Source organism: Python bivittatus, unplaced genomic scaffold (genome assembly GCF_059951505.1).
Source record: "Python bivittatus isolate LINGU-HERP-01145 unplaced genomic scaffold, Pbiv_v1 ctg000520_np1212, whole genome shotgun sequence".
NCBI classification, from domain to species: domain Eukaryota; kingdom Metazoa; phylum Chordata; class Lepidosauria; order Squamata; family Pythonidae; genus Python; species Python bivittatus.
Genome location: NW_028277080.1, coordinates 2,762,888 through 2,787,580, shown reverse-complemented (window position 1 = coordinate 2,787,580; position 24,693 = coordinate 2,762,888). Strand labels below are relative to the sequence as shown.

Below are 24,693 nucleotides of genomic sequence, written 5' to 3'. Positions count from 1 at the left end.
TATTTAATTTTTTTAATTTGTGAATAACATTCAAAATGTGTCTGATATATACTCCTTTGGGACAAATCTAGTCTGACTGGATGTCTCACTTCAGTCAGAAAACCATGTATTCTCTTAGCAAGAATTGCCTCTTTAGTTTTATCTTCTGTTATGGGTTAAGAACTTCTTTTTGTTGATCTGTATATTTTCTGAGTAATACTTCTTTCAGATATTCTTCAATCTTTTTTAGATCAGATTCCTGTTTACCATAAATTTGGAGTAATTGACAAATAGCTGCATCATCTCTAATTGTAGAAAATCTCTTTCATCCCAAATAGAAGTAAGTATACTTTTATCCAGCTCCTTATGAAATTGATAAGCCAGCAATTTGTCTGACTTGTGGCCTTTTTCAAAGTATTTTTGCTTGGTAAAATTCAACCTCCTGTAGGTTTCATTTACTTCCAGTAAATTTAGTTGATTCCATAAAAATAGTTTGCTTTTATCTTTTGTTCTAAATCTGAAACTGGATTGAGTTTATGCTCTATTTCAGATCATTCAGCATTGAGTCCTTCTGTTTCTTCATGGCTTGCTTTCCACTTGATGCCAGAGGGATAAACAAAGCTCTCATAAATGCTTCAGTAGCATCCCATACTATAGAAAAAGTCTTCCACATTGTGAAAAGCACACTAAGATATTCCTTTTCCAGATTTTTTAATTGGCCATAAATGCAGATACCTCTAAGAGGAGAGTTGTAGTAGCTGATTACTCCCTACCAGGATAGAAATGTGAGTTCTGATAGAGTTCTCATTTAATTTTCAGAACCATGGAAAAGAAAAAGAAGAGCATTACAGGCACATGATTAGCTATGGAAATGATGTTTTTAAGTGGGATTTAGTTTCTGGGACCATGATCAGTGTTGCCTAGCTAATGGATTGCTAACACAAGATGGAACTATGAAAAATGTGTCTAGCCAAAGTATATTGAACTTGATCAGGAAGGCTTTAAACTGAAATGTGGGTTTGGAGACAGAAACACAATGGTAAGAAGAAGATAAGGATGTGTACACTGCAGGAATACGCAAGGTGCACCTAAGCGTTTAGTGAAATATTAGGAAGAACTGTGGCTGTTCATGACTGCTCATGGTCTTCACTGTCTGTATTAGTGATGTACAAAATGTTCCATGCATAAACAATTTTATGCATAGAAGAGGTGGTTTCTGCTGGTCTGTGCCCAAATACTGTAAAATAGACATTTCAGATGTTTTGGTCTGTACCCAGAACAAAATGCAGCTGTTTGGTTCTGAGCATTGATTGTTGAAAAATTAGTATGAGCAATTTCCAATTTAGCTTGCATCCAGCACACTCCCAGTCAACCCCTATATTTAATTCAGAGCAAACACACACAACATCAGATTAACAAGCAAAAATATAGCTTGATGCTTACTTATTAAACATCAGCAAACATCAAAACAGTTAACTGATAAAATGAGATAAAAAGCAGACAAAACAGGGCAGGGGGAAGCGAGAGGGAGAGTGAACAACAGGCAAGAATTTATCTGTTATCTATGGCTATCCCTATTAAAAGGCACAGAGCTTTCAAGAGCCACTGAAAACAAAGCTGTGGGTAATAAGCATGGACAGTCCCAAAGGCTGAGTGTAAGAAATGATGTATTCAACATGGATCAATGCATGGCTGATCTAGGCATAAGTGGTTTGGAGGGATGGGTGACAAAAAGACCAAGGACATCAATGGGGACCGTAAATGAGTGGAGGCAAGGGAGGGGGAGGATGCTGGGAACATTGGGAGCAGGCGGACAGGAAGGTAGGAGATCACATACTGGGACACCAGCAGTGGCAGCAGCTGAGGACAGGAAGAGAAAAAAAAGACTGGGAAGATCAGGGCCAAGTAGAGTAGTGGAATATGCTATGCAGGGAGATAATGGCAGGGAAGTGAAGATACTAGGAAGATTGAAGGGCAGACAGGGAGCTGCTAAGCCAGGAATTGCCGAGGTGAGGAGGGGATGACCCCTCCTTGCCCTGTCTACATTTTGTTTTGTCTGAAATTCAGAACAGACGAAGCATTCTGAGTTTTGGTTCTCCTGAACCATAGCTGACCTGAACTAGTTATGCAGAACTAGTTTGTTTGCTCCAGGTTTGAAACCATTCTGTGTGCACTGTTAGTCTATATACTAATATTCAGAGTATGGGAAATAAGCATGATGAGTTGAACTGTTACTACCAGAAGTCAGATCTGATTTATTAGGTGAAATGGAAACCTGATGGGGTGACTGAAACCTAGGAACAGGAAACAACTTGTTCAAAAGGAACAGAAGCAACAGAAAGGGAGAAAAAATGCATTGTATGTTAAAAGATATCCCCCAAACCCACAAGAAAAGAACTGTGCAGGGATGTCAAGAGCATATGGGCTAAAATACGTGAAAAAAATCAAATAAAATACTTTTGTGCAAAGCTTATATTTGGGGGATAGTACATTCTCAGGAACACTGAACTTTTTGTCCACACTCATCTAGCCATACTAGGGGTGGCCCAGTAGTATTCCATAAATAAATGTTCCACAGCAGGATGAGTTTTGTGGCATTTGGGGGATGGTCCAGCCCCAATTTAGTTTTGGAAAATCAGATCAATCCAGAATGTTGAAATCAGTGTAATTGGTGTAATCTGGAAGAAAAACAACTTTCTTTTCCCAGAGCATTCTGCCCCAGAATTGTAAGATTTGTGCATCCCTAGAAAAAAGCAGCTCCACTCTGTTTTCTACTGACCACCCAAGTAAGAAGGTATCAAATTGCAGACTTTTCAAAGAGACATGAAGTACTAGTAATGGGAAACTTTAATTACCCCAACATTTGTTGGGAAATAAATTCTGCCATTAATTTCCTGACCTGTCTTTCTTCTTTAGAGAGTGTAGGAAGGCACAAGAGGATTTGTTATCATCAACATGATCCTAATCCGAGAGAAGTTCAATAAACAAAATGGAAGTGGTAGAATCCTTATGCAAAAAATGAGGAGAGCTATGTTAGTCTATGGGGGAAAACTCAGAAAGAGTCTGGAAGCACCTTTTTTGACTAACAAATTTTATTCAAAGGTGCAACCAGATGCCTTCTAATAATTTCTTAGACCTTAAGAAATCAGTTTAGAACAACGATAACTAGGATTCCATGGCAGGAGAAGTTAATGGGAAAAGGACCCTAAGGTGGTGGGGACTTCCTGGAACAGCTAATCCTGAAAACAAAGGATCACAAAAAATTCCAGTATGATATGTGGATATGTTTATGTGAATAAGCTGGCATGGGTAGCAGTTAGTCAAAACAATGGGTTATGGTAGTATTTCCCCCACCAGTTTCTCTAGTTCTGTTGCTCACAATAGTGGATTTCCCATTACCCTCTTTTTCTCCTGCTTAATGGAGAGTTTTGGTTTTGTTGGTCCTTGTGTGGTTGGGAGTTTTTTTCCATTGTTTTGGAGAATATGGGATAATAGAATTATCTTGATTGGCAATTGCTTTCCATGTCCAGAGCCTCAAATTGGTCAGTTCTGATACTATGAACTTTCTCCTAATTCATCCACTGTTTATTGCCACATGCTTCTCCAATTTGGATGCCTTTTCCTCCCTCCAGCCCTCCTGTCTCACCAGCTGTCTTGCAAAATTCTCCTATTAGTTTGCTCTGGTTCATTCACTCTCCTGTAGTTGTGAACTCAGCTGTCTTTTTTTCTAATGCCCATATCCTTTGCAGAATGACAATTCTTCTGCTGCATAAAAGAAGGTTTTTATTTTCTTTTATTCTTTTTTTCAAGCTTCCCATGTTAACAGATGATATATTTTACGCTTACAGGAAAAAATTGTTGGAGACATCTGCCATGATCTCCTTTGCTGAACTCCTGTTAGTTCACCCCTTCTCATTCTTCTTAGAAACTGGCTGCCTTGTGTCCAAAGTGGAGGAAGAGGTAATGGTCAAGAGGTCGGAAGCAGATGCCACAGAATACCCCAGAGACTTGATCCTGGTGTGGGGCTTGAATAAGCCCCATTTCTCTCATCACTATGAAATCTGAGAAAGTTCTGTTGGCCATGACCAGTAGAAGAGTAACACCACCATGTGATGGCACAGCAACAGAGAGCATTGGTGGAATGCGAGATTGCAAAGCCAGGTTCCTTGGAAATAACAAGCACTAGCATCATTATCTGCCAACCTGGTGTATAAGATTACAGTGACTTGCCTGTTGGGTGGTGGAAACAATGTTTGACACCCATCTTGTTGCCCCATCCAAGAATCCTAACATTGCTTCAAATACCCAGGCCTTTTGACTCTAGCCTGCCCCATCACTACTCCTTTTGGCTCCTCCCTTCTGACCTGCTACTGCAATTCCAAACTCAATGCCTGGATTACTTAAGCATCTATAACATCTATACATACGTACATACATACATACACACATACATACATACACATACACACACACACACACACAAATAGCATCTATGATATCTGTACAGCCTCGAACTATCTGCCTCCTCTTGCCCTGAATATTTAGAATGAATAACCACATGTAGTTCCCTGGAATTTGGAGCCCTTCTAGTCCTATATGACAAGAGACTTTGCAGCAACTGGCCAGGAAGACAGCACTCTTGATAGTGTGTCTTGTTCTTGCTTGGCTTTTTTACTGAAATGAAAAGTTATAGATCTGAAATAAGTCTCTAATGCAGTGCTTGGTCAACCTTGACAGTTTTAAGATGTGTGGACTTCAACTCTCAGAGTTCCCCAACCAGCATTCTTGGAGTTGAAGTCCACACATGCTAAAGTTGCCAGTTTGAGGAACACTCCTCTCTCGCGGTTATTACTGTAGGTATAGCGGGATTCGAGGTTTCATAGTCGTTTCTCTGAACAGGCACGTATCTCTCTATCCTTTCTTGCCTCTGTGGCGCAGGCGGACGCAAGGCGCCGTGGGTGCGCATGCGTGGATGAGCAGGCTGAGCCTGTGTTTTGCCCTCGGCCATGGTCGTGTCCTCTGTCTCCCGCTCCGCGTCCCAATACCGCCCGGCGCCTCTGGCGAGGTTGCCGCCCCAGCTGGACCCCAATGAATACCGCTGGAGCCTCGAGAAACGCCGCGCGGAAGCCGAGCGGCTCGCCCTCCGCGCCCGCCTCAAGCGCGAGTACATGCTGCGGCTTAATGACCCTCGACGGACGGAGCTCATCGTGAGTCGGGGCCGGGGCCGGGGCCGGGTGGGGGAGCGGGCCGCGGCTTTCTCCCAGAAGCGGGGGAGTTCATTCCGCTTGCCGGGCAGTCGGTCAGGCCAGGCGGAGGCTGACGGGGCCGAGTCTTCGCCCTCCGAAGAAGAGCCGCGTGAGGCCTGCTTTGAACCCCCGCTCCCCCCCCCATGAGGAGCTTGTTGCACTCTGCTGGGGGGAGCGCGGTGGCAGCCCTCAGCCTCGCAACCAGCTCCATCCGGAGGTCGAGGAGAGCCGAGTTTTGAGCCTTTTCATGTAGTACGTGGTGCAGAAAAAGCCACGAAATGAGCGAAAGCGTTGAGGTGAGTTCCGTTTGCTTGCTTGTTCCCATAGTTGCTTTCTTGCATTACCTAAGTGGCCGATTCTTCATTCTCTTTGATTTAGGAAGACCCCGCTGTAATTCGTTGGGATTATGCCAGGAGGCACAATGTCTATCCTAGTTTCCGCTTTACCCCTAAAAGTTCCCTACTGAGTCTCCTCTGGGGAGCAGGACCCTTTGTTTTCTGGTGGTATGTCTTGACGACCAGTAGGGTAAGTTTAAAACTTTATATCATTACTTTCTATGTATCTACTGTATCTACTGTAGTTGGTTTTGCAGGTAGAAGTGGCTTCCTGCCTGTACAGTAAATGCTTCAAGTGTCCCTAAAGCCTAGGGAATAACGTGAAGCATATGCAGTTTATCTGTTTTACTGTGACATTTGTTATTATCTTTCTTCCAAGAGACAGACAAATAGCTACCCTTCTATGAAATTCCTGTGCTTGGAAATATCTGTATGGGAGGATGCTTATCTCATTGGGCTGAACTGTGGAGGCACTTTGAAATCTAGGTGCCTCTGATAATTGGTACAGTTCATTTCTGAATTTAGAATTAAAGAAACTCTTCACTGACATTGGAACTTGCTGTGTTTGAGAAAAGTCCTGGGTCAGCACTACCACTGATTCATAAAATCCTAATTCACCTTACACTGAGCTAAACATGGAAAAGACCAATATTTTTCTATTGATTTGGACATAAATCTGACTAAATTTAAATGAAAAAGTCATTAGGCGTGTGTTGTGAAACCCAGAGACCTGAAAGCTTGTGTTTTCAGTTGTAGGCAACCAAGCAATGAAAGGTCCTTTGTTATTTCTCCTGTAAAAACCAAATGTCATAGAATATAGTGTAAATATTGCTGTTAACTATTTTTATGCCCGTTTGGAGTTTTAACAATTGGCAGCTATTTTTATTTCTTTAGTTCTTAAATTTACAATTTTCTAGATTTTTGATTCATTTTCTGGTGGAAGTTGTCAGTGTTACTATTAAATCAGGACTAATTAAATAACACAGAAGCAGCAGTACACTATATAGCATGTTGATTTAATTTGTTTAAGTAAAACCTTATTGATAAAATGAATTTCTGAGTGAGTTAAAATAGAGTTCAATTCTATTTCAATTCAGTTCTGAGAATCAAGTGTTCAGTACTCCTAGTCTTGACCAGTGACATGATATCCAATGTTTGCTAATTTTATTTACTCATATAAGATTTTTATCAAATCTTACATTTTATATCAAAAATTTTATATCAGATTTTTAAAGATATTATTTGTCATCATGCTTATTTATTCTGCAGGCAGTTGGACAATGTAAAAGTAAATATTAAAAACTAAGAAAAATGTCAAAAATCATCATAGCTTAAAGTATCTGCATTTAGTTTATTCCTGCACATGTTTAGCTGCCTTGTAACGTTAAACAGAATAGTGGTATAAAATGAATAAAATAAAACGCTTACTCAAAAATTAACCTTATTAGTTGGATTTTCTCCCAAGTACAGATTGCAGTCTTAGTTTGCTCAGTTTTTGGAAGAGTGTTTCTGTTTCAAAATTTCTTTAATCCTTGGGAGTTTTTTTTTTCCTGTTTCTATGCAGGGTTATAAAGAAAAGCTCAAAAATGAAGGCAGATATGAGGAAACATTCCGTACCGCCTATTAAGTCTTTGACAACTATGTGTGACAATCTTGCTGAAGAGACTTTATTACCTCTCTGTAAGTCTACTTTCAAAATAAACCTCATTAATTAAATTATGGTTTATTTTCATGTCAAGAGTATTACTTTATAATAAATCCTGTTTGGATTAATGGCTAACAATTTTTAATTTTTTAAAGAAAAGGCAAACTATCTCTATTTCCCCTCCCCAGTTCCAATAATGGCCTGTAATTATGCCATTTAAATTCAGCCATCATGTGATTGATCTTCCATATCCATATGAATAATTTGTAGAAAATTAATTTTAACTATTTAAACATTCTGAGCATAATGTCTTCTCATCTCTTATTTCAATAAGATGTGGGTATTTTCACCCTGAACTGTTCCCAGAATAATTTCTTGGTTTGTTTCAAGCATCTGATAAAGAAATTCCTTTCTCACAAAAGTTCCTACCTATATTACTCTTCATAGTAACAATGGAAAAAACATTATTTTTCCATTGTTACTGTAACTTTACATTTCTATCTGATAGAGCTGTTTCTTTTTTAACTTATTCTGAACTTTCTCTAACTTGGTTCAGATAATGTGAAGGAATTCTCACAAATAACTGCACTGCGCTGAATATTTTGAGTAAAAATAATGCAATTGTGCAGTGCTTCAGATTCAGAGGCATAAAGGTGCTTTTAAGTCCATGGAGACATGAATGTGGCATATACCTCCAACTCATTAATGCATTTGTTTTAAGGAACTCTGACAAGGGCTATATTCGCATTCCCATGTGCTATGAAGAGCGCATGTGTATGTTTTTTCTCTTTCAGTCCGAAGCAATGTACCGTCCTTATAAATACCACTTTAATATGTATGACAAGCATGCTACTAGTTAAGAGAGTTTGGTCTGTGTATATACAATCTTTTTTAAAAACATGAATTGACACAATTTCTTTTTTTGTTTGTTTGTTTGTTTGCATCTGCTTCCCTGTATTCTGGATTCATATACCCCCAAAAGGATAAGCCATCATGTGGAAATACTTCTGAGGGCTTAGCAGTGTGTGAACAAACATATCAACTTTCAACTGACTCCTGCTATTCACTAAACAACAAACTATTCTAGTTTACTTAGCTCTTCTCTATTGGCAATCAGAAAGGCAACCCCTCAACTCTACTTGAGTTGCACTTGCAATCCCTTATAGAAGTAGATCACTTCATTCTCGCATTCTGGGTAACACTTCATTAGTCTTGGAGCACATTCTAATGATCTCCAGTCCACCCATTTAGGTCTCCATCAGCTCAGATGATGTTCCTGCCCAACCTCAAAGTTGCTTCTCACACCATCAGTTCTAGTTAACTGTCCAGTGCTGGAATGCACTGTGAAAACATTTTTGGGAATGTTTTTCTCTGCAGTCCCTGTCTTGATCTAGCCCATTTTCAGACTTGATCTTTACCTACTTCTCCTCCCATCCCCCACCCTACACTTGACCCTATTCTGTTTTGGAGTTATCTTGTTGACAGGGAAAGTTGTAATCCCCTCTACCTAATATTTTTCCCAAATTTTAGTGGTCTGGAAAGAATAAAAAAGACATGTATAGGGGGTATAAAAAGGAGCAAGTAATTAAGAGTACATAAAGGTGGCCTAGATTTGTAGATGCTGTTGGGAAAGCTAACAGTCAGAACCAGTTGAAGATTAGCAAAGGATGCTAAGGACAACAAAAAAAGCTCCTTCAGATACGTTTAAAATAAAAATAAAATAGAAAAATGGCATTCCAGTAAACAAATTACAAAATAATTTTGGGTAATAAAGAAGAGCTATTCAGTGCCTATTTTGCCTTGGTCTTTCTAACAAGAGGTTATGTGTTCCACCAGATAATTGTGAAAAGCAGGATTCCAGCTCAAGCTTAATAGAAACCTAGGGAACATATCCTGACCTTGAATTAATATAGAATTCCAGGTTAGATTGGCTGCATCATATGTTACTCATGTCTCTCCAGCAACATTCCCCCACTGCATTTTTCTCTGCCATGTCTGCGTCTGCCTTTCAGACTCTGCCTTTCTCCCTTTTTCTTGCCTGATCCTTTCCAATCCATCTTTCCTGCAACTTTTTTTAGATATTTAATCGCGCCTTTATTATTTTTATAAAGAACTCAAGGTGGCGAACATACCTAATACTTCTTCCTCCTATTTTCCTGACAACAACAACCCTGTGAGGTGAGTTGGGCTGAGAGAGAGTGACTGGCCCAAAGTCACCAGCCAGCTTTCATGCCTAAGGTGGGACTAGAACTCATAGTCTCCTGGTTTCTAGTCTGATGCCTTAATCGCTAGACCAAACTTTGGGTCATGGCACCCTTTTCTCAAATTTCCATTGCTGCTGTTTGTGTTCCTAGAAGAACCAAAAAGATGCTGTTTCTCTTTTTTACTCCCCCTCTATCCTTCCTTCCTATACTGTTTGCTTCTTCCTACAAACAAAGTGAATTAGTAGCCCTGAGAATCAACCTTGAGCATTATGGCATTCTTTACTGAAGAAACGTAAATTATACCTATTTTCCTGATTTTTTTTTTTTTTGCAAAGGAGATAGGCAGAAGAAATGTCTGCTATATATTGTAGAAAATTAAACTGAAGATATATATAAATTTCCCTCAAACCCACAGAGATTATGCAACCCTGCCTAAATGGCAATTTCCCATTCTTGAGCTCAATGACATATTCTGTATTTGAGAAGTCACCTTATAAAAGAACTTCTTCAACTATGTGAATCTATATTGTTAAATCAAACTTAAGTTTTTTTGTGTTGGGTTTGGGAATTTTTTGTTCCTTTTTTTTTTTTTTTTGCATTGGGTACGACATGATGGGAGGCTTACAGATATTCCCAGTTTCATAACAGTTTTACATGAACAGTTCACATTAGCTTTAATTTTTTTCAGTTGCAAGACATTCATCTTTTCAGATGCTTGTATGAAGTGGACTAAGATATTGTTCCCATAATTTTCTTGAACTACTTGGGAAAGAAGAACCTGGGTGTGGATACTTCTGGCATCTTCATTTATGTTTGGCATTAAAATTAATCTTCAGGGCTTCCCAACACTTGTAGTAATTCTTATCTAAGCTGGTGTTCAGCCCCCATTTGGTCACAGCCAAGCTAAAGGAAGATTCAAACATGAAGGCCTATTGGAAAAACACATAAGACATATTGCAAGAGTGAATAGATCAGTATCCGGTTTGTATGAAATCAACAAAAATACTGCTTTGACTATTACTTGTACACTGTTTTAACTGATTTGAGCAATGTTATTGCTGTTTTGCTTTTGTCATATGTTGGTGTTCATTTTATCTTCTCATTTGGCTTGTTATATTTTATGTAATTTTGGAGAGAGCCTGGATCCTAATATGAAATAAAACATTAGAAAAACTAGGAATTATTGAACTGAATTGCCAAATATTTAGTATATGAACAAATCTAACCAAAACGAGTTTAGCAGGAAATGTTATTGCACAGTGAAACAGGCTATTCCATGAGTTTGGTGGACAATAAGCATTCATATGAGAATTACAAAGACTTGTAGTTTTGTAGCAAAGCTTGAAATTATATTGGAAAATATTTTCTTAAATAAAGTCAATTACTAGGGTATCTTAGTGTTTTACAGTAAAAGCAGTGGTTTACATAAAATCAGATTTAAAGCCAGAAATACTAAAATCAACAATTAAAACCCTATTTACAATTATGTATTTAGGGTCTTTTGAAAGACAGCAAACCTTTGGTCTCCTCAACTCAGCATGATTTAAAAAAAAATAAGGAAATTACAGGGGAGGATTACCCTCTACTCACCACAAAATGAGGAGTATAGGCAAATCTCCTTGTGCTTGAACTCAGTGAGTAGCAGTGGAGAGGCATTACTAGCTGTGTCTCCATTCACACTCACAGTTCTTCTCTTCAGGGTTATATATACACTGCCACTATCTATATTCCCACCCCCCCCACCCCCGTCTTACTATTCCAGTTAGTCACACGACTATAGCTCTTGTTTTAAAAACCCTTTTCTGAGAAAAGGAAAGGCTGTCACTTCCAGTGTGGCCAGCTTCCACATTAATGTGAAAATTCTTAGATTTCCAAACACTTACCATAGTTCCCTCTGCAATTCTCTCAGGCTGCTGCTTGCTTGTGCTGGCCTTCTCAAAACATTCAGCATCTGGTCCATGGGGTATCATCATGCTGTGCAGAGTGGCTCCTCCTGGTAGAAATCCTAGTTCCTTTGCCTCATAAGTCCCTTTGATCAAGCCCATAAATTCACTCATACAGTTCCCTGTGGAATTTTTTAAAAAAGTAATGATCAGCTTAATTTAAATTTATTGAGATTTGATCAGTTAAATTGCAGTATCCCAAGACTGGAATGAGTTTGAAACATCTAAACTACTGTACAAATTTGATATTTAGCATTTAGTGATACAGAATTAGAACTGTCCAAAGTCCCATTCAGTGTTGTTTTGCAGAATAAATAAACAGGCTATTCCTTCTCTCCATTCTCTTTAGTATAGATTTCCAAGAATTGCAGGAGATACTTCTCATCCACTTAATTTGCAGCCCTTTTCAAGGGGCTGTCAGACATTTGGCCTGGTGACAAAATTCTGTTAAATGTGTCTTCTGATTCTTGCAGATATGTGAAATCACAAAGCAAAAATGACACACGTACTGTGATAATAAGGTGGGCGGAAAGTGTTGGTGGCCACTGCCCAGCGCGGTGGAAATATAACAAAATCAGCAACTGCCACTCCAGGATGTGTTGATTTGGCAGTTAAGACAGTAAAGATGGAAGGATCCTAAAAAAAAAAAAAGGTGGGTGGGTGGGAGATTGACAATTATTAAAACAGAGCAGTGCTAATCTGAAAAATCAACTATTTTAAGGCAATTTCAGAGTTGTAACTGTAAATCTCTTTAATTTCAGTGTAAACTACAAAGCAGAAGCTTGTAATTTCTTTGAGGCTTCCCAAAGTCTAGAGTCTGTTTTATTTAATTCAGAAAAACTAACCAAGATACTCAGAGTTGAGACTTAACAAAAACTTACCGCATGATCAAAAGCCACAGAATTTATGACCATGAAATTGCTGAGATTGTACTTGTATGGTGTGTAATTCCCATGCCAAGCGACAACATTGAAGGGAGAGCAGTTCTGTAAGATTAAACAACACAGCTATCTTAAGATGTGGAAAGTATCTGATAACAAAAACCACCGTTTTAAAAAAATTCTACATTTCCTTAAGGGAGCCCAACAGCTAACAACATAGATAAAGCATAAATGAATAATGTAAATTACTATTACAATATAACGATAATGAAATATAGCAGCAACACCGTATTTTCCCCATGTCTCTTTTTCCAGGATAGCAGAGAAACTGTCACCTTGGGAGTGGAACATTTCTATTTTCCTTAAAAGCACTGTTTGCCAATTGTTCTCCTCATCCATTGGTAACTGACCAGCAGAAGCAAACTGGAAAACCAGGAACTTATTGCACTGACTCCCATGCTTCCACAACTTCTGCCTAAATAATCATAGATAGGATCTTAAGCAGTATGTGGAAAGCTCTTGCACGATAATCCTGCCTTGTTAGGAGATGCAGAATTACCATTTAGTTCCATTTGTATTTTCTGATCTTTAAAGACATTAATTTTAATAATTGTAATATAATTTATTAAATTGTATGCCACCCAACTATCAACTATCATGTTTGTCCTCTATTTCTTATATGATATATAGGTACATCAAGCACTTTCTATATTTCCATGCAGCATGCACACATCCTCGTTTTATAGTATTTTTGATACAAGAAAGTTGAATAGGAAACAGTGAAAAATAATTTGAATGTACATTCACTTGTTTTAAAAGAAGAAAAGCCTAGTTGTGGGCTAGGTTAATATCACAACCCTTCAAAGCTAATTTTTAATGCAATTCTTAATTTTCTAAATTTTAACTTCCAACCTGTTTTGCCTCAAAGAGCTTCCCTTGGTATTTGCTGATCACTGTGTAACCCTCAGCTATTTGGCCATCTTCATACCAGGCAACTGGCACAAGGAAGTCTCGTGGATTAGCTAAGCCATTGGCTCCTAAAAAAGACATAAAGGCTTTGTAACCAATTGTATATTTGAAATTTGAGATTAGTCTAATCATTGACAGCTTCACATTTCTATTTATTTAATTTTTCAAACTGCCCAGTAGCCAAAGCTCTCTGGGCAGTTTACCATAAAGCACACTAAAAAAATACAACTTGAATAAAAGCATAAACAATAAAATACAAAATTAAAAAATCATATACACTAATCAGCTGCAAGGTGGTCATTTAAAGTCTAAAACAATATGAATTAGAATACACTTAATGGCCAGTTAAAAAGCCTGGGAAAACAGATTTTCACCTGGTGCTGAAATGATTTTAGTGTGGGGACCAATTAAGCCTCCCAGGAGAGGGCATTCCATAAATAGGGTGCCCCTGCAGAAAAACCTCTCCCCTTGTTAGAGAGCTTCATTAGATTATCTTAAGGTCTAGGTAAGGGCTCACAGGAAAAGGCACTCCTTCAGGTACCCTGGTTCTAAGCCATGTAGGGCTTTAAAGGACAAAACCAGCATTTTGAATTGATCCAAAAATAGAACAGCAGCCAGCATAGATGGTGAAAAACTGGCATAGTACGTTCAAATTAGCCAATCCCAATGAACAGCCTAGCTGCTCTATTTTGAACTACAGTGGGGCAAAAAAGTATTTAGTCAGCCACCAATTGTGCAAGTTCTCCCACTTAAAAAGATGAGAGAGGCCTGTAATTTTCATCATAGGTATACCTCAACTATGAGAGACAAAATGGGGGAAAAAATCCAGAAAATCACATTGTCTGATTTTTAAAGAATTTATTTGCATATCATGGTGGAAAATAAGTATTTGGTCAATATCAAAAGTTCATCTCAGTACTTTGTTATATATCCTTTATTGGCAATGACAGAGGTCAAACGTTTTCTGTAAGTCTTCACAAGGTTTTCACACACTGTTGCTGGTATTTTGGCCCATTCCTCCATGCAGATCTCCTCTAGAGCAGTGATGTTTTGGGGCTGTCACTGGGCAACACGGACTTTCAACTCCCTCCAAAGGTTTTCCATGGGGTTGTGATCTGGAGACTGGCTAGGCCACTCCAGGACCTTGAAATGCTTCTTACGAAGCCACTCCTTCGTTGCCCGGGCGGTGTGTTTGGGATCATTGTCATGCTGAAAGACCCAGGCACATTTCATCTTCAATGCCCTTGCTGATGGAAGGAGGTGTTCACTCAAAATCTCACGATACATGGCCCCATTCATTCTTTCCTTTACACGGATCAGTCGTCCTGGTCCCTTTGCAGAAAAACAGCCCCAAAGCATGATGTTTCCACCCCCATGCTTCACAGTAGGTATGGTGTTCTTTGGATGCAACTCAGCATTCTCTCTCCTCCAAACACGAGTTGAGTTTAGACCAAAACGTTCTACTTTGGTTTCATCTGACCATATGACATTCTCCCAATCCTCTTCTGGATCATCCAAATCCTCTCTAGCAAACTTCAGACAGGCCCAGACATGTACTGGCTTAAGCAGGGGGACACGTCTGGCACTGCAGGATTTGAGTCCCTGGCAGCATAGTGTGTTACTGATGGTAGCCTTTGTTACTTTGGTCCCAGCTCTCTGCAGGTCATTCACTAGGTCCCCCCGTGTGGTTCTGGGATTTTTGCTCACCGTTCTTGTGATCATTTTGTCCCCACGGGGTGAGATCTTGCGTGGAGCCCCAGATCGAGGGAGATTATCAGTGGTCTTGTATGTCTTCCATTTTCTAATTATTGCTCCCACAGTTGATTTCTTCACACCAAGCTGCTTGCCTATTGCAGATTCAGTCTTCCCAGCCTGGTGCAGGTCTACAATTTTGTTTCTGGTGTCCTTCGACAGCTCTTTGGTCTTGGCCATAGTGGAGTTTGGAGTGTGACTGTTTGAGGTTGTGGACAGGTATCTTTTATACTGATAACAAGGTCAAACAGGTGCCATTACTACAGGTAACGAGTGGAGGACAGAGGAGCCTCTTAAAGAAGTAGTTACAGATCTGTGAGAGCCAGACATCTTGCTTGTTTGTAGGTGACCAAATACTTATTTTCCACCATGATTTGCAAATAAATTCTTTAAAAATCAGACAATGTGATTTTCTGGATTTTTTCCCCCATTTTGTCTCTCATAGTTGAGGTATACCTATGATGAAAATTACAGGCCTCTCTCATCTTTTTAAGTGGGAGAACTTGCACAATTGGTGGCTGACTAAATACTTTTTTGCCCCACTGTAACTGAAGTTTCCAGACCATTTTCAAAGATAAACCCACATACAGTGCACTGCAATAATCCAATGAAGATATTACCAGAGTATGAAAAAGAAGTGCTGTATACTTTTTAACCCAGAATCAGAATCTGACTTTATCTAAGTTAAATGCATTATTCCATGCCTTCCACTCTGGAACAAGAAAAAAGTCTTTTTCTTCTGCATAACGCCCTTCTATAAGACATGTTTTCACATATTTCAAAAGGACTATCATATCCACACTCGGTTATTTTTTTGAAGGCTGAACACACCCAGCTCCTTTCACAATCCCTGATCATCCCTTTTGCCCTTATCTGAATTGTCCTAATTTCTTGAATTCTTGTTAAAACATGCTAGAACTGGACAGAGTACTCAAAGTGGGGTCTGACCAGTACAGAATAAGCTGGAAGCATTATCTCCCATGAATTGGAAATTACACTTCTGTTGATACAGCCTAAAATTGCATTTATATTTTTTGCAGCTATATCACATTGACTCATATTCACTATGCAATCAACACATTTCATTCTGTTATTCTCACCCCAACCTTTATGAAGGTTGTTAGGAACTTTATTCCTGTTTTCAAAAATATTAGCTATAAATCCATTTTTGTCATTTTAAAATTTGATAGCATTCCCTTTACTACTTTAGTGAAGTAATGAATGAAAATACTAAAATAATGGACTCAGGATTCATCTTTGTGACACCCCATTCAATTTCTCCAATTTGATGAGGAACTGTTGAGAAGCCATCTTGAATATGGTGTCAAGCCAACTATTTATCCACTTAATTGTAATGACATCCAGCTCACACCTAAGTAACTTGCTAACCACCATGTGCTGGGTTTTTTTATCAGCTCTTTGCTAACGTAAAGATATACTATGTCTACAGTGTTCCCACAATCTACCAAGGATATTAACCAATCAGAAAATAATGAAAGATAAATCCAGCAAAATTTGTTCTTGACAGATCCATGCTGTATTGTTTTCAGTGTCCTTACAGATCTAAACTAATACCTAATCTTCCTAGGTATTGATGCCAGACTGAGTGGTCTGCTAGATCTTGCTTCTCTACTTTTGAAGATAGGGACATTTTCTCTCCTCTAGTCACTTGGCATTTCACTACTTCTCTAGGATTTGTCTAGGATAATATATTAAGGGTTCAGCCAGCCCATTAACTAGTTCATTAGTTCTCTAGAATGCAATTCATCTGGTCATAGAGGCTTTATTCAAAGTAAGCTGGTATTTCCTATCTTTCTCTCTCTCAGTGTGATGGAATGGAATTATGAAGGCCAGGCTCAGGGAGACAAGCATTTTCTTAGCTCGCCGATGGAGCGTGGGAACTACAAGAGGATGAGACTGGCACCTCCCTGAGGAATTCACTGTTGTAGCTGGCTGACTTGGGAGCTGGGGTTTCAGTCTGGGAAGATTCTTGCTAGAGGTTGTAGCTAATAAACATAGCTGAACTGATTTTGCATTGTCTCTTGGAGTTCCTTGGGCTAGGCCTGACATCAGTCTTCCCAGACTGAAACCCCAGCTCCCAAGTCAGCCAGCCACAACAGGTGAATTCCTCAGGGGGGTGCCAGTCTCATCCTCTTGTAGTTCCCACGCTCCATCGGCGAGCTAAGAAAATGCTTATCTCCCTGAGCCTGGCCTTCATAATTCCATTCCATCACACTCAAGCCTTTGATTTCATTCCCAAGGGAGAGGCTGTGGGGAAAACGAAGGGGATACTCGATAGACAAAATGTTGCCTTTTTGCTTTCAATGTTTCTACTCCGATACCTCTTTGAGAGTTACTATTCAGAGAGGGGTAAGGCAGGGATGCGTTTTAGCTTCCCAGTTTATAATTTGTATATTAATTCAGCAATCCAGGTTCTTCTGGTTTCCACTCATCACCCCCCGTATTGATCAAATGATTCCAGCAGTTGTATATGCAGACAATGATGTAATCATGTCTGTCTCTCAGGTGGGAATAAGAAGGGCCCTGAGAGCATTGGATTCTTTTTGCCCAGAAGAAAACCTACAACAAACCACTAGAAAACTCAAGTTTTAATATTTCCACGAAACTACCATAAACCCCATAATAGGGAAATTAATGGGATTTCTATCAAGCAGGTTCACACTTATAAATACCTTGGAGTGCTGTTCCACACCTCACTGTCCTGGGGAGAACACCTTTCTCGCTAGTGTGTTTAGTGTAGCTCTTCAGTTATCCTGAGGTTCTGTCACTTGAAGGGAGCACTCTTTATCCCCACAGTTTGCAAGGTCTTTGTAGTCAAGGTCATTTTTCAGCTTCTCTATGGTGCCCAAGACTAGTTTATAAAGCTTGACATCCTCAAAGTTGTTCAGTCCCAAGTTTTATTACTGTACAGTTATTGCAATTCCAAGATGTATTAAGAATGCTGCTTTATGTTTAGAGACAGGCTTGATCTCCATGCTAGAGCTCTCTTTAACCTCTGGCTAAAGTTAATTTTCTTCCTAGTGAGTTGGCCCTACTGGTTCTCAGAGACCACTTTAACTCAAGCTGGCAAAAAAAGAAAAAATGCTATTGGCAAGCTCCATTCCCTAAGATCTCTTTGGAGACCCTTTGCCCACTAAGCTCTGAAAATGTCATAAGCGTTCTTAAGCAGCATCTGGAATGCTGATCTTCAAATTAAGTCTAATTTCCAGTTTTACAACTCATGGGATTTTTCCAAAAGTGTATATGCCAGCTTCTCTTCATCACAGTTCTGAACGTTTGTTGGTGTTTATTTTGGCCAAATGGGAAGCTTTGCCTTCTGCCTTTTTTTTAAATCAAAAATACCCCCCCACACACACACACCAAGGATATGTCTCCTGTGGCAATAATTCAGCCATATGCTCCTTTTTTGCTCACTCTACATGGGATCCTGGATGACTTTTATCTATCATATCCTGAAGAAGTTCCCTGGTAGAGAACCCAACTTCTATTTCCTGTTTCTTTTATCTGACTGGGATCCAGATAGATCCTCTCCAGTTGGTCAGTTTTATGCTTCCATTATCCATCTTTCCTTCTGATTGAAGAATTGTATAAATTGAAAATATATTTATAATTTCACCTTTTTATACTTAAAGATATATATGTGTGTGTGTGTGTGTGTATGGAACAGAAGTACAGATAGTCATCAATTAACAAACATAATTGGGACTGGGAACTCCGTCACTAAGCAATGCAGTTGTAAAGCAAAAAATCTGTGACTGCTGATTTATGACAGCAGTTCCGGCAGTTCTAGTTGTGATTGTTAAGTGAATCACGTGTGGACATTAAGCATGATGTCACGTGACCTCAACTTGTGACTTCCTGCCAACTTCCCCATTGACTTTGCTTGTTGGAAGCCAGCAGTGAAGGTTGCAAATGGTGATCACGTGACCATGGGACACTGCGACAGCTGCAACTTTGAGGATCAACTGTAAGTCTCCTTGTTCAGCGCTGTTGTAACTTCAAACGGTCACTGAATGAGCGGTTGCTATGAGGACTACCTGTATCTCTTAACTGTACAGTAATTGACTTCTGGTCATATGATCATAATAAAGATTGATTGTTTCAATCTTTTATCTCCCTCTCTCTTCAGATATGTGGAAAAATAATATTGAGGGAGGGTTTGGTTGGTTGCAGTCAAGAGAACTCAACTGGAAAAAACTGGAAAATAAATTCTGAGAAACTGCAGCAATGTTGGCACACTCAGGAGAAGCTGAAAGAACTGCAAAAGTTCATGTTCTGATTCAGTGCATAATATGATCATTTATAGCTGTCTTCCCCAACTTCGAAGGCTATTTAAATGGCTACTCCCAGAATTCCCAGCAAACATTCAAAGTATTACAGCTATTGTCATGACTAGTGGATGATTTCTCACTGGCTTTATTAGCAATATAAAGGACAGAGAAGCTCATCCATTTGTTTGTATTAGGTTTAATACCCTCCATACCTTGGGATAGAACATTACACTTTTTTGTTGTTGCTGTCATGAATCATTTGTCACCCAGTTCCATGTATCTCATACATAAAAACATAAATGCATGCCAGGAGTGTTAAACAAATGTATATTATTAGACAGTCCTAATAAGAAAAGTTATATAATTATTTTTGGAAGCAGAAATAGTATTAAGTATATTTACCAATAGGTCCTAGGTCAGGCAATTCAAAATGTACACCATATATTTCCAGAATATAGCCTCGAGTTTCTCCAAATACTTCCACACTAAAACGCATCCCTTTCTAAGGAAGAGACAAAGTACAAATGTAAACATTAGTATGGATTATTATTGTACCAAACAAGAGTACACTGTCAGAGAATGTATCAAATTCCCACTTAAGGTCTTCCTGAAAATAATGCAGTTTGCCTAATCATGACTGAGTAGCTAAATCATGTTGAGCAATCATATTATGGTTTTCTTTCTTAAAGTAGCAGAAAAGTTTTATTAAAGGTAGCCTTGAGATAAAGCTATCTCTGTCTAAAGTTGAATTACTGTATCAAGTGATGGAGGTATCTTTATTAGTAAAGTAAAGTGATGGAGGTATCTTACAAATTAGCATCTGAATTTCTGTTGATATTACAAAAATGTAGCTATTTATTTATTTTGCTTCTATGCTATCCATTCCTGGAGGCTAACAATGTCAACATAAAATAATAACTCCCAAACCCCAAGAACATATAACAATGACAAAATAAAAAAAGAATAAAAACTACATGATACAAGCATCACTTATATTGTCCTCGAGGGCAAGTTGGAACAGGCAAATCTTCCCCATTTTCCTAAAACCCCAGAGGAATGAAGGCACCAGCTCTGCCAGGAGAGAGTTCCAAAATCTGATGGTAGCTACTGAAAATGCACTTTCCTTTTCAGAAGCCTTCCAATTTCATTATTCACATTTATTTTTCTCCTAATAAAATCCCTTTGAGATGTTAATTTCTGAAGATTTAGCTCAGTGCCCCCCTGAAAATGTTGTAGTTCTATTGTATATACCCAAATTATTCATCTTAATTTGAGAAATGTGCTAGTTTGTGAGCCAACTGCATATAGCTGGAAGCAGCCTGAAGTAGGAACAATGTGAAGGCTGCAGTAGAAAGAGGTTCTCCTAGAACCGGGCGGGCATATTGCCCAAACATAGACCTAGATTCAGCTGTATATAATGTATATAATGTATATAAGCATTAGGAGCAAGCAAGGAAGTATTTGAGTCTATGTTCTGCTTAGTTGGAGTGGCGATAAAAGAAACAGTCTTGACTGATACATGGAATATTTTTCTAAAATGATGCAGTATTAATCTCACACATAAACAATCTGAAGGAGATCTATTCACATTATTGAAAATGTTGAAAAGTTACCCATGGGTACACAATCACATCTTTTTAAAGAAAGCATGAAAAGTAGGCATTTTTTTAAAAAAGTAGCCATGGAATTAATTCAAGCATGTTCATCTGCCCATTTCACTCAGGAGTCAAATGCGGTAAAGAGTGGAAAACAGGAAAATATTGCTCCAGTGCCTACCTGAATGACACAGATCTCATTGGGCTCCACTAGCAGCTTGCCAAACTCTGTAGCGATGAGCAGTTTGCCTTGCTGTGGTGCTGGACAAAGAAAATGCAAGCGCAGATTTATATATGTTGTTTACCCCAGATAATGTTGTGATACTTTAAAAAAAAAAAAAAAAAGATATCTTGCTTTTTAAATTAATCTTGTCAAATTTAAAAAACAAATCTAGAAGATATTGAAATCTACAAGCTTCTATGTTTTAATATTGTCACTGATACTGTGTTTCGTCCCAAACTCCTTTAGCTATGCCTGAGTGTTGCGTCTGTTAAGCAACCAACAGGTTCAGATCATATGGAAGGCAAAGGCTGTGGCATTAAAGATGTGGAAGCAGAATGACCAGGAATTACGATTGTTTAGAAGCATGGGATAAACTTCCAGGACAATGGATATTATAAACAAATTCAAAATAAAATGTGGGCATTCACAACTAGGATGCAACCTGATTATGGATTTTGGATTTTGTTTAAAATGAACCAGTTGAAATATTTTGGATTAGCTCAGTGAATTAAAATCTTTTGTAAAAGTAAACATGCTGAGATGAAAAATGGATTAACATTTTCACAGGTTCAGATGAACCAAGATCTAATTTTAGTCAGAAATAATTTGGGAGGCATTAATTATTATGGTGAGAGCCAGTTTGGAGTAGCAATTAAGACCCCAGGCTAGAAACTGGGAGACCATGAGTTCCAGTCCCACCTCAGGCGCAAAGCCATCTAGGTGCCTTGGGCCAATCAGTCTCTTTCAGCCCTAGGAAGTAGGCAAGGGCAAACCACTTCTGAAATCTTGCGAAGAAAACTGCAGAGACTTCTCCAGGCAATTGCCGGGAATCAAGACTGACTTGGAGAGACAAAAAAGACACTATGGTAAGTGGCAATATGATGGGAGAGAAGCTGGACTTGGAGTATCAAGAAACTATTTTCTGATGCCTCATAAATTTTGTTTTTTTGTCCCATAACCCTACTATTTAAAATACTATTTGATATTTGGATTTTTTTTCTTCAAGTCAGACTGACTTTTCCCTTTTGTCATCTCTGGTTGCATAGCTGCTAATAAACTTTTTCAAACATTGCTGTGGAATAGGACAGTTTTCTAATTCCTCTTATTTTCTTGCCAATCTAGATGTCGTGGATTGTGCCCTCTCCTGAATTATAATAAGGCAAAAATATTGGAAGGATTAGTATGTAATCTGATTTTGTAATAAGCATTCTTCACATTCTTTCATTAGCCCAATTAACATTCCAGATCGTAAAAGAAATAACAGTTTACAAACTATCAGTATAATAGTTGGCAACTCACCAATCAGAAAGTCTCCATCTGAATTGCAAAAACATCTATTTTGAAAAAAGAACAAGTGATTGCTGAGCTCACACAATTTTGGGGAATATATCATGAACTTTGGGTTCTAAATTTGTAATTTGAAGGAAGTTCCAACTGATTTCAATGAAACTTAAATTTCAAGTAAATTTCTTACAGAAATTCCACAATATTAAAAGTGGAAGTCAATTTCTTGCACTTAGAATAAGAAGGGCAAACTATGCATACCTGCAAAAAAGCATGTGAAGTTCTAGTTCTGTATAGTCAGCATAATTAAGAGAGAAGGCTGCTTTAAATAAGTCATTTCCAAAGCACCTCTTTCAAATCATTCTCAAAGCATGCACAGTACTATTGCTATGCTATGCATTTTCCATGAATTATTTTATTTAAATTTACATTTCAACAGTTGCCAGGTTGTAGTGCTTCTGATAGCTGTATATCATGTCCTTCATCATTCTTGTACAATTTCACCAAGCAGTAATGATCCCCCAGGCAAAAAAGACTACATTTATAGAAAAGGAGCATATTATGGAGCTCAGGTTAATAATGGCCTTGCTAGTTTTATGTGTACAGAGATTATTTTTTGTGTGAGGAACATTCAAGCAACCCAATACAGCTTTATTTTCTTTTAGTTATGTTTATGATTTATATTCCACTCTTCTGCCCATAGGGCATTCAGGATGGTTAACAGTTATTTAAATTGTTTAGTATATCTAATGCTCAAGTGCTACTAGTACTGTAATGAAATCAGCAGGGGTTTGCTTTATGTTTGGATAGAAACATGAGAATCAAAAAGCTTGGCTGTGCCCTATTTTATTCTAAATACCTCCCAGTGACTGATTTTTTCACCTTTACCATGTCTTTTGCTATGGAAGTAGAGGTGCTTTTACTCCTTCCCCTGTTATGCTAGATCTGAAACTCTGCTGTGTAAATCAGGTAGGCAGTAAAAATATTGAATTCCCTTTCCCATTACCTATTCCTCTAACCACCTCATAAGAACTTTGTGGTGAACTGCTAGACATTACAATCATAGTATATTATGGTGCTAGAACTTAAATCTATTATTTTCAGAGGTTTCTATTATTAAGTCTTGTTCATCTACCATGGAACAAGTCAAGCTAAAATCTGAGCTTCCTTCTTGACTAGGAACTGCACTGGGTGAACCCACACCTGGGAGGGTGTGTATGTGTGCAGATTTCACCTGGAGGAGGAAATTGTCTCCCCCATCCCAGTCTTTCCTGCCACATGGTCTTGGGAAGAAAACCCCTGTGGGAGACTAGAATGTTTGGCTTAATTTAAATAAAGTGGAGAAATATGGTTACCTTTCTGAGTGAGTTCTGATGAGTCAAGCAAGCAAGAGTCAAGCAAGACCCTTGAGAGTCACCATTTTTTAAATTGTTAAACATATTTCAGCCTTTGACAAGACTTGTTTTCCTCCCAAGTCAGCTGGGTGTCATAAAAATCAATGGAAGAGTATTTTGCTACCACCTGGGGAGCTGTGTGCCAAATTACTTGTCCATTTATGGTTTTATTGAAAATAGCCTTTTGCTTTTCTGCTACATGTTGTTTGGGGGTTCACATATAACTGCCAACCCTGGATTTCTGAATTAGTTTTTACAGCATATCAATTACTTCCCACCAGAAAAGGTTAAAAGGAAGAACTGTATCCATCAATCAGTCAACAAGCAGGCCTTGTAAAGAGGTTTGGTAGATTGAGAATCCCCCATCCCAGGTAAAATATTGATCCTCAGTAGACCAGTCATCAATTTCCTGGTTCTTATTGCTAGAGAATATGCTTTATTGTTAAAAAGTGGAACTCCAATATCCAAGGTCAATTATCTGTTCTAGTGATGCATACATTTCTAAAAATTCTCTTGCCAAATGGGTTGCTATGTCTTGTGTCTGACCCACTGAGAGAATAATACTTCTGTACATTTTTCCTCTGCCCATTGGCACTATACTTTTCTAAGATAACTTACTATATTTATTTGAAAAGAAGAGTAGTTGATTTCCCCAAATAATTTAACCAGCTCAGAACTGAGATCTGCTAACCTTTTCTTTTGGGAGATGGGGTCAACTTAAATTCAGGGCCCTCTTCTAATCAGATAAGAAGGCCTGAATCAAGGTTCACCAAAGTTTTAATGAAATTTGCAACATTTGATAAAGAATTAAGCTAGGACTCACCTGCCCCATCTTGTGACATAAACCTTTTAATTATGTATAATATATAGATGAGGGGATGAAGAAGAAGGAAAGGAAGGAAAAGTTCCTTGATAGCAGTCAAAACTCAATGAATAGTCAAAGCATCTGTC

At 38.5% G+C, this 24,693-nt stretch overlaps 2 protein-coding genes across 4 annotated transcripts in view; one reads left to right on the top strand and one right to left on the bottom strand.

The window, feature by feature from the left end:
* Window positions 1-4,936: 4,936 nt before the first annotated feature.
* NDUFB4 (NADH:ubiquinone oxidoreductase subunit B4) lies at window positions 4,937-12,876 on the top strand. Of its 3 annotated transcripts, none has more exons than XR_455950.4 (4): window positions 4,937-5,186; window positions 5,604-5,750; window positions 7,125-7,240; window positions 12,549-12,876. XR_455950.4 is itself a non-coding variant. In XM_007424168.4 (3 exons), the coding sequence occupies exons 1-3, from the start codon at window positions 4,986-4,988 to the stop codon at window positions 7,185-7,187; spliced, it is 411 nt and encodes a 136-aa protein (XP_007424230.1). In that variant the 5' UTR covers window positions 4,938-4,985; the 3' UTR covers window positions 7,188-7,343. The 3 variants fall into 3 exon arrangements, 1 of the variants encoding a protein (XP_007424230.1); XR_015797362.1 differs by lacking the exon at window positions 12,549-12,876 and adding an exon at window positions 8,188-10,585; XM_007424168.4 differs by lacking the exon at window positions 12,549-12,876 and having other exon boundaries at window positions 4,938-5,186; window positions 7,125-7,343.
* The window catches only part of HGD (homogentisate 1,2-dioxygenase), a 27,163-nt gene continuing 12,527 nt past the window's right edge, over window positions 10,058-24,693 (bottom strand). Inside the window, exons 7-14 of the mRNA XM_007424167.3 lie at window positions 22,364-22,398; window positions 21,023-21,102; window positions 19,649-19,748; window positions 13,146-13,270; window positions 12,234-12,338; window positions 11,862-11,988; window positions 11,293-11,474; window positions 10,058-10,338 (exon numbers count right to left, since the gene is read on the bottom strand). Coding sequence (XP_007424229.1) covers window positions 10,213-10,338; window positions 11,293-11,474; window positions 11,862-11,988; window positions 12,234-12,338; window positions 13,146-13,270; window positions 19,649-19,748; window positions 21,023-21,102; window positions 22,364-22,398 — 880 coding nt within the window. The 3' untranslated portion in view covers window positions 10,058-10,212. The remainder of the gene's footprint in view (window positions 10,339-11,292; window positions 11,475-11,861; window positions 11,989-12,233; window positions 12,339-13,145; window positions 13,271-19,648; window positions 19,749-21,022; window positions 21,103-22,363; window positions 22,399-24,693) is intronic.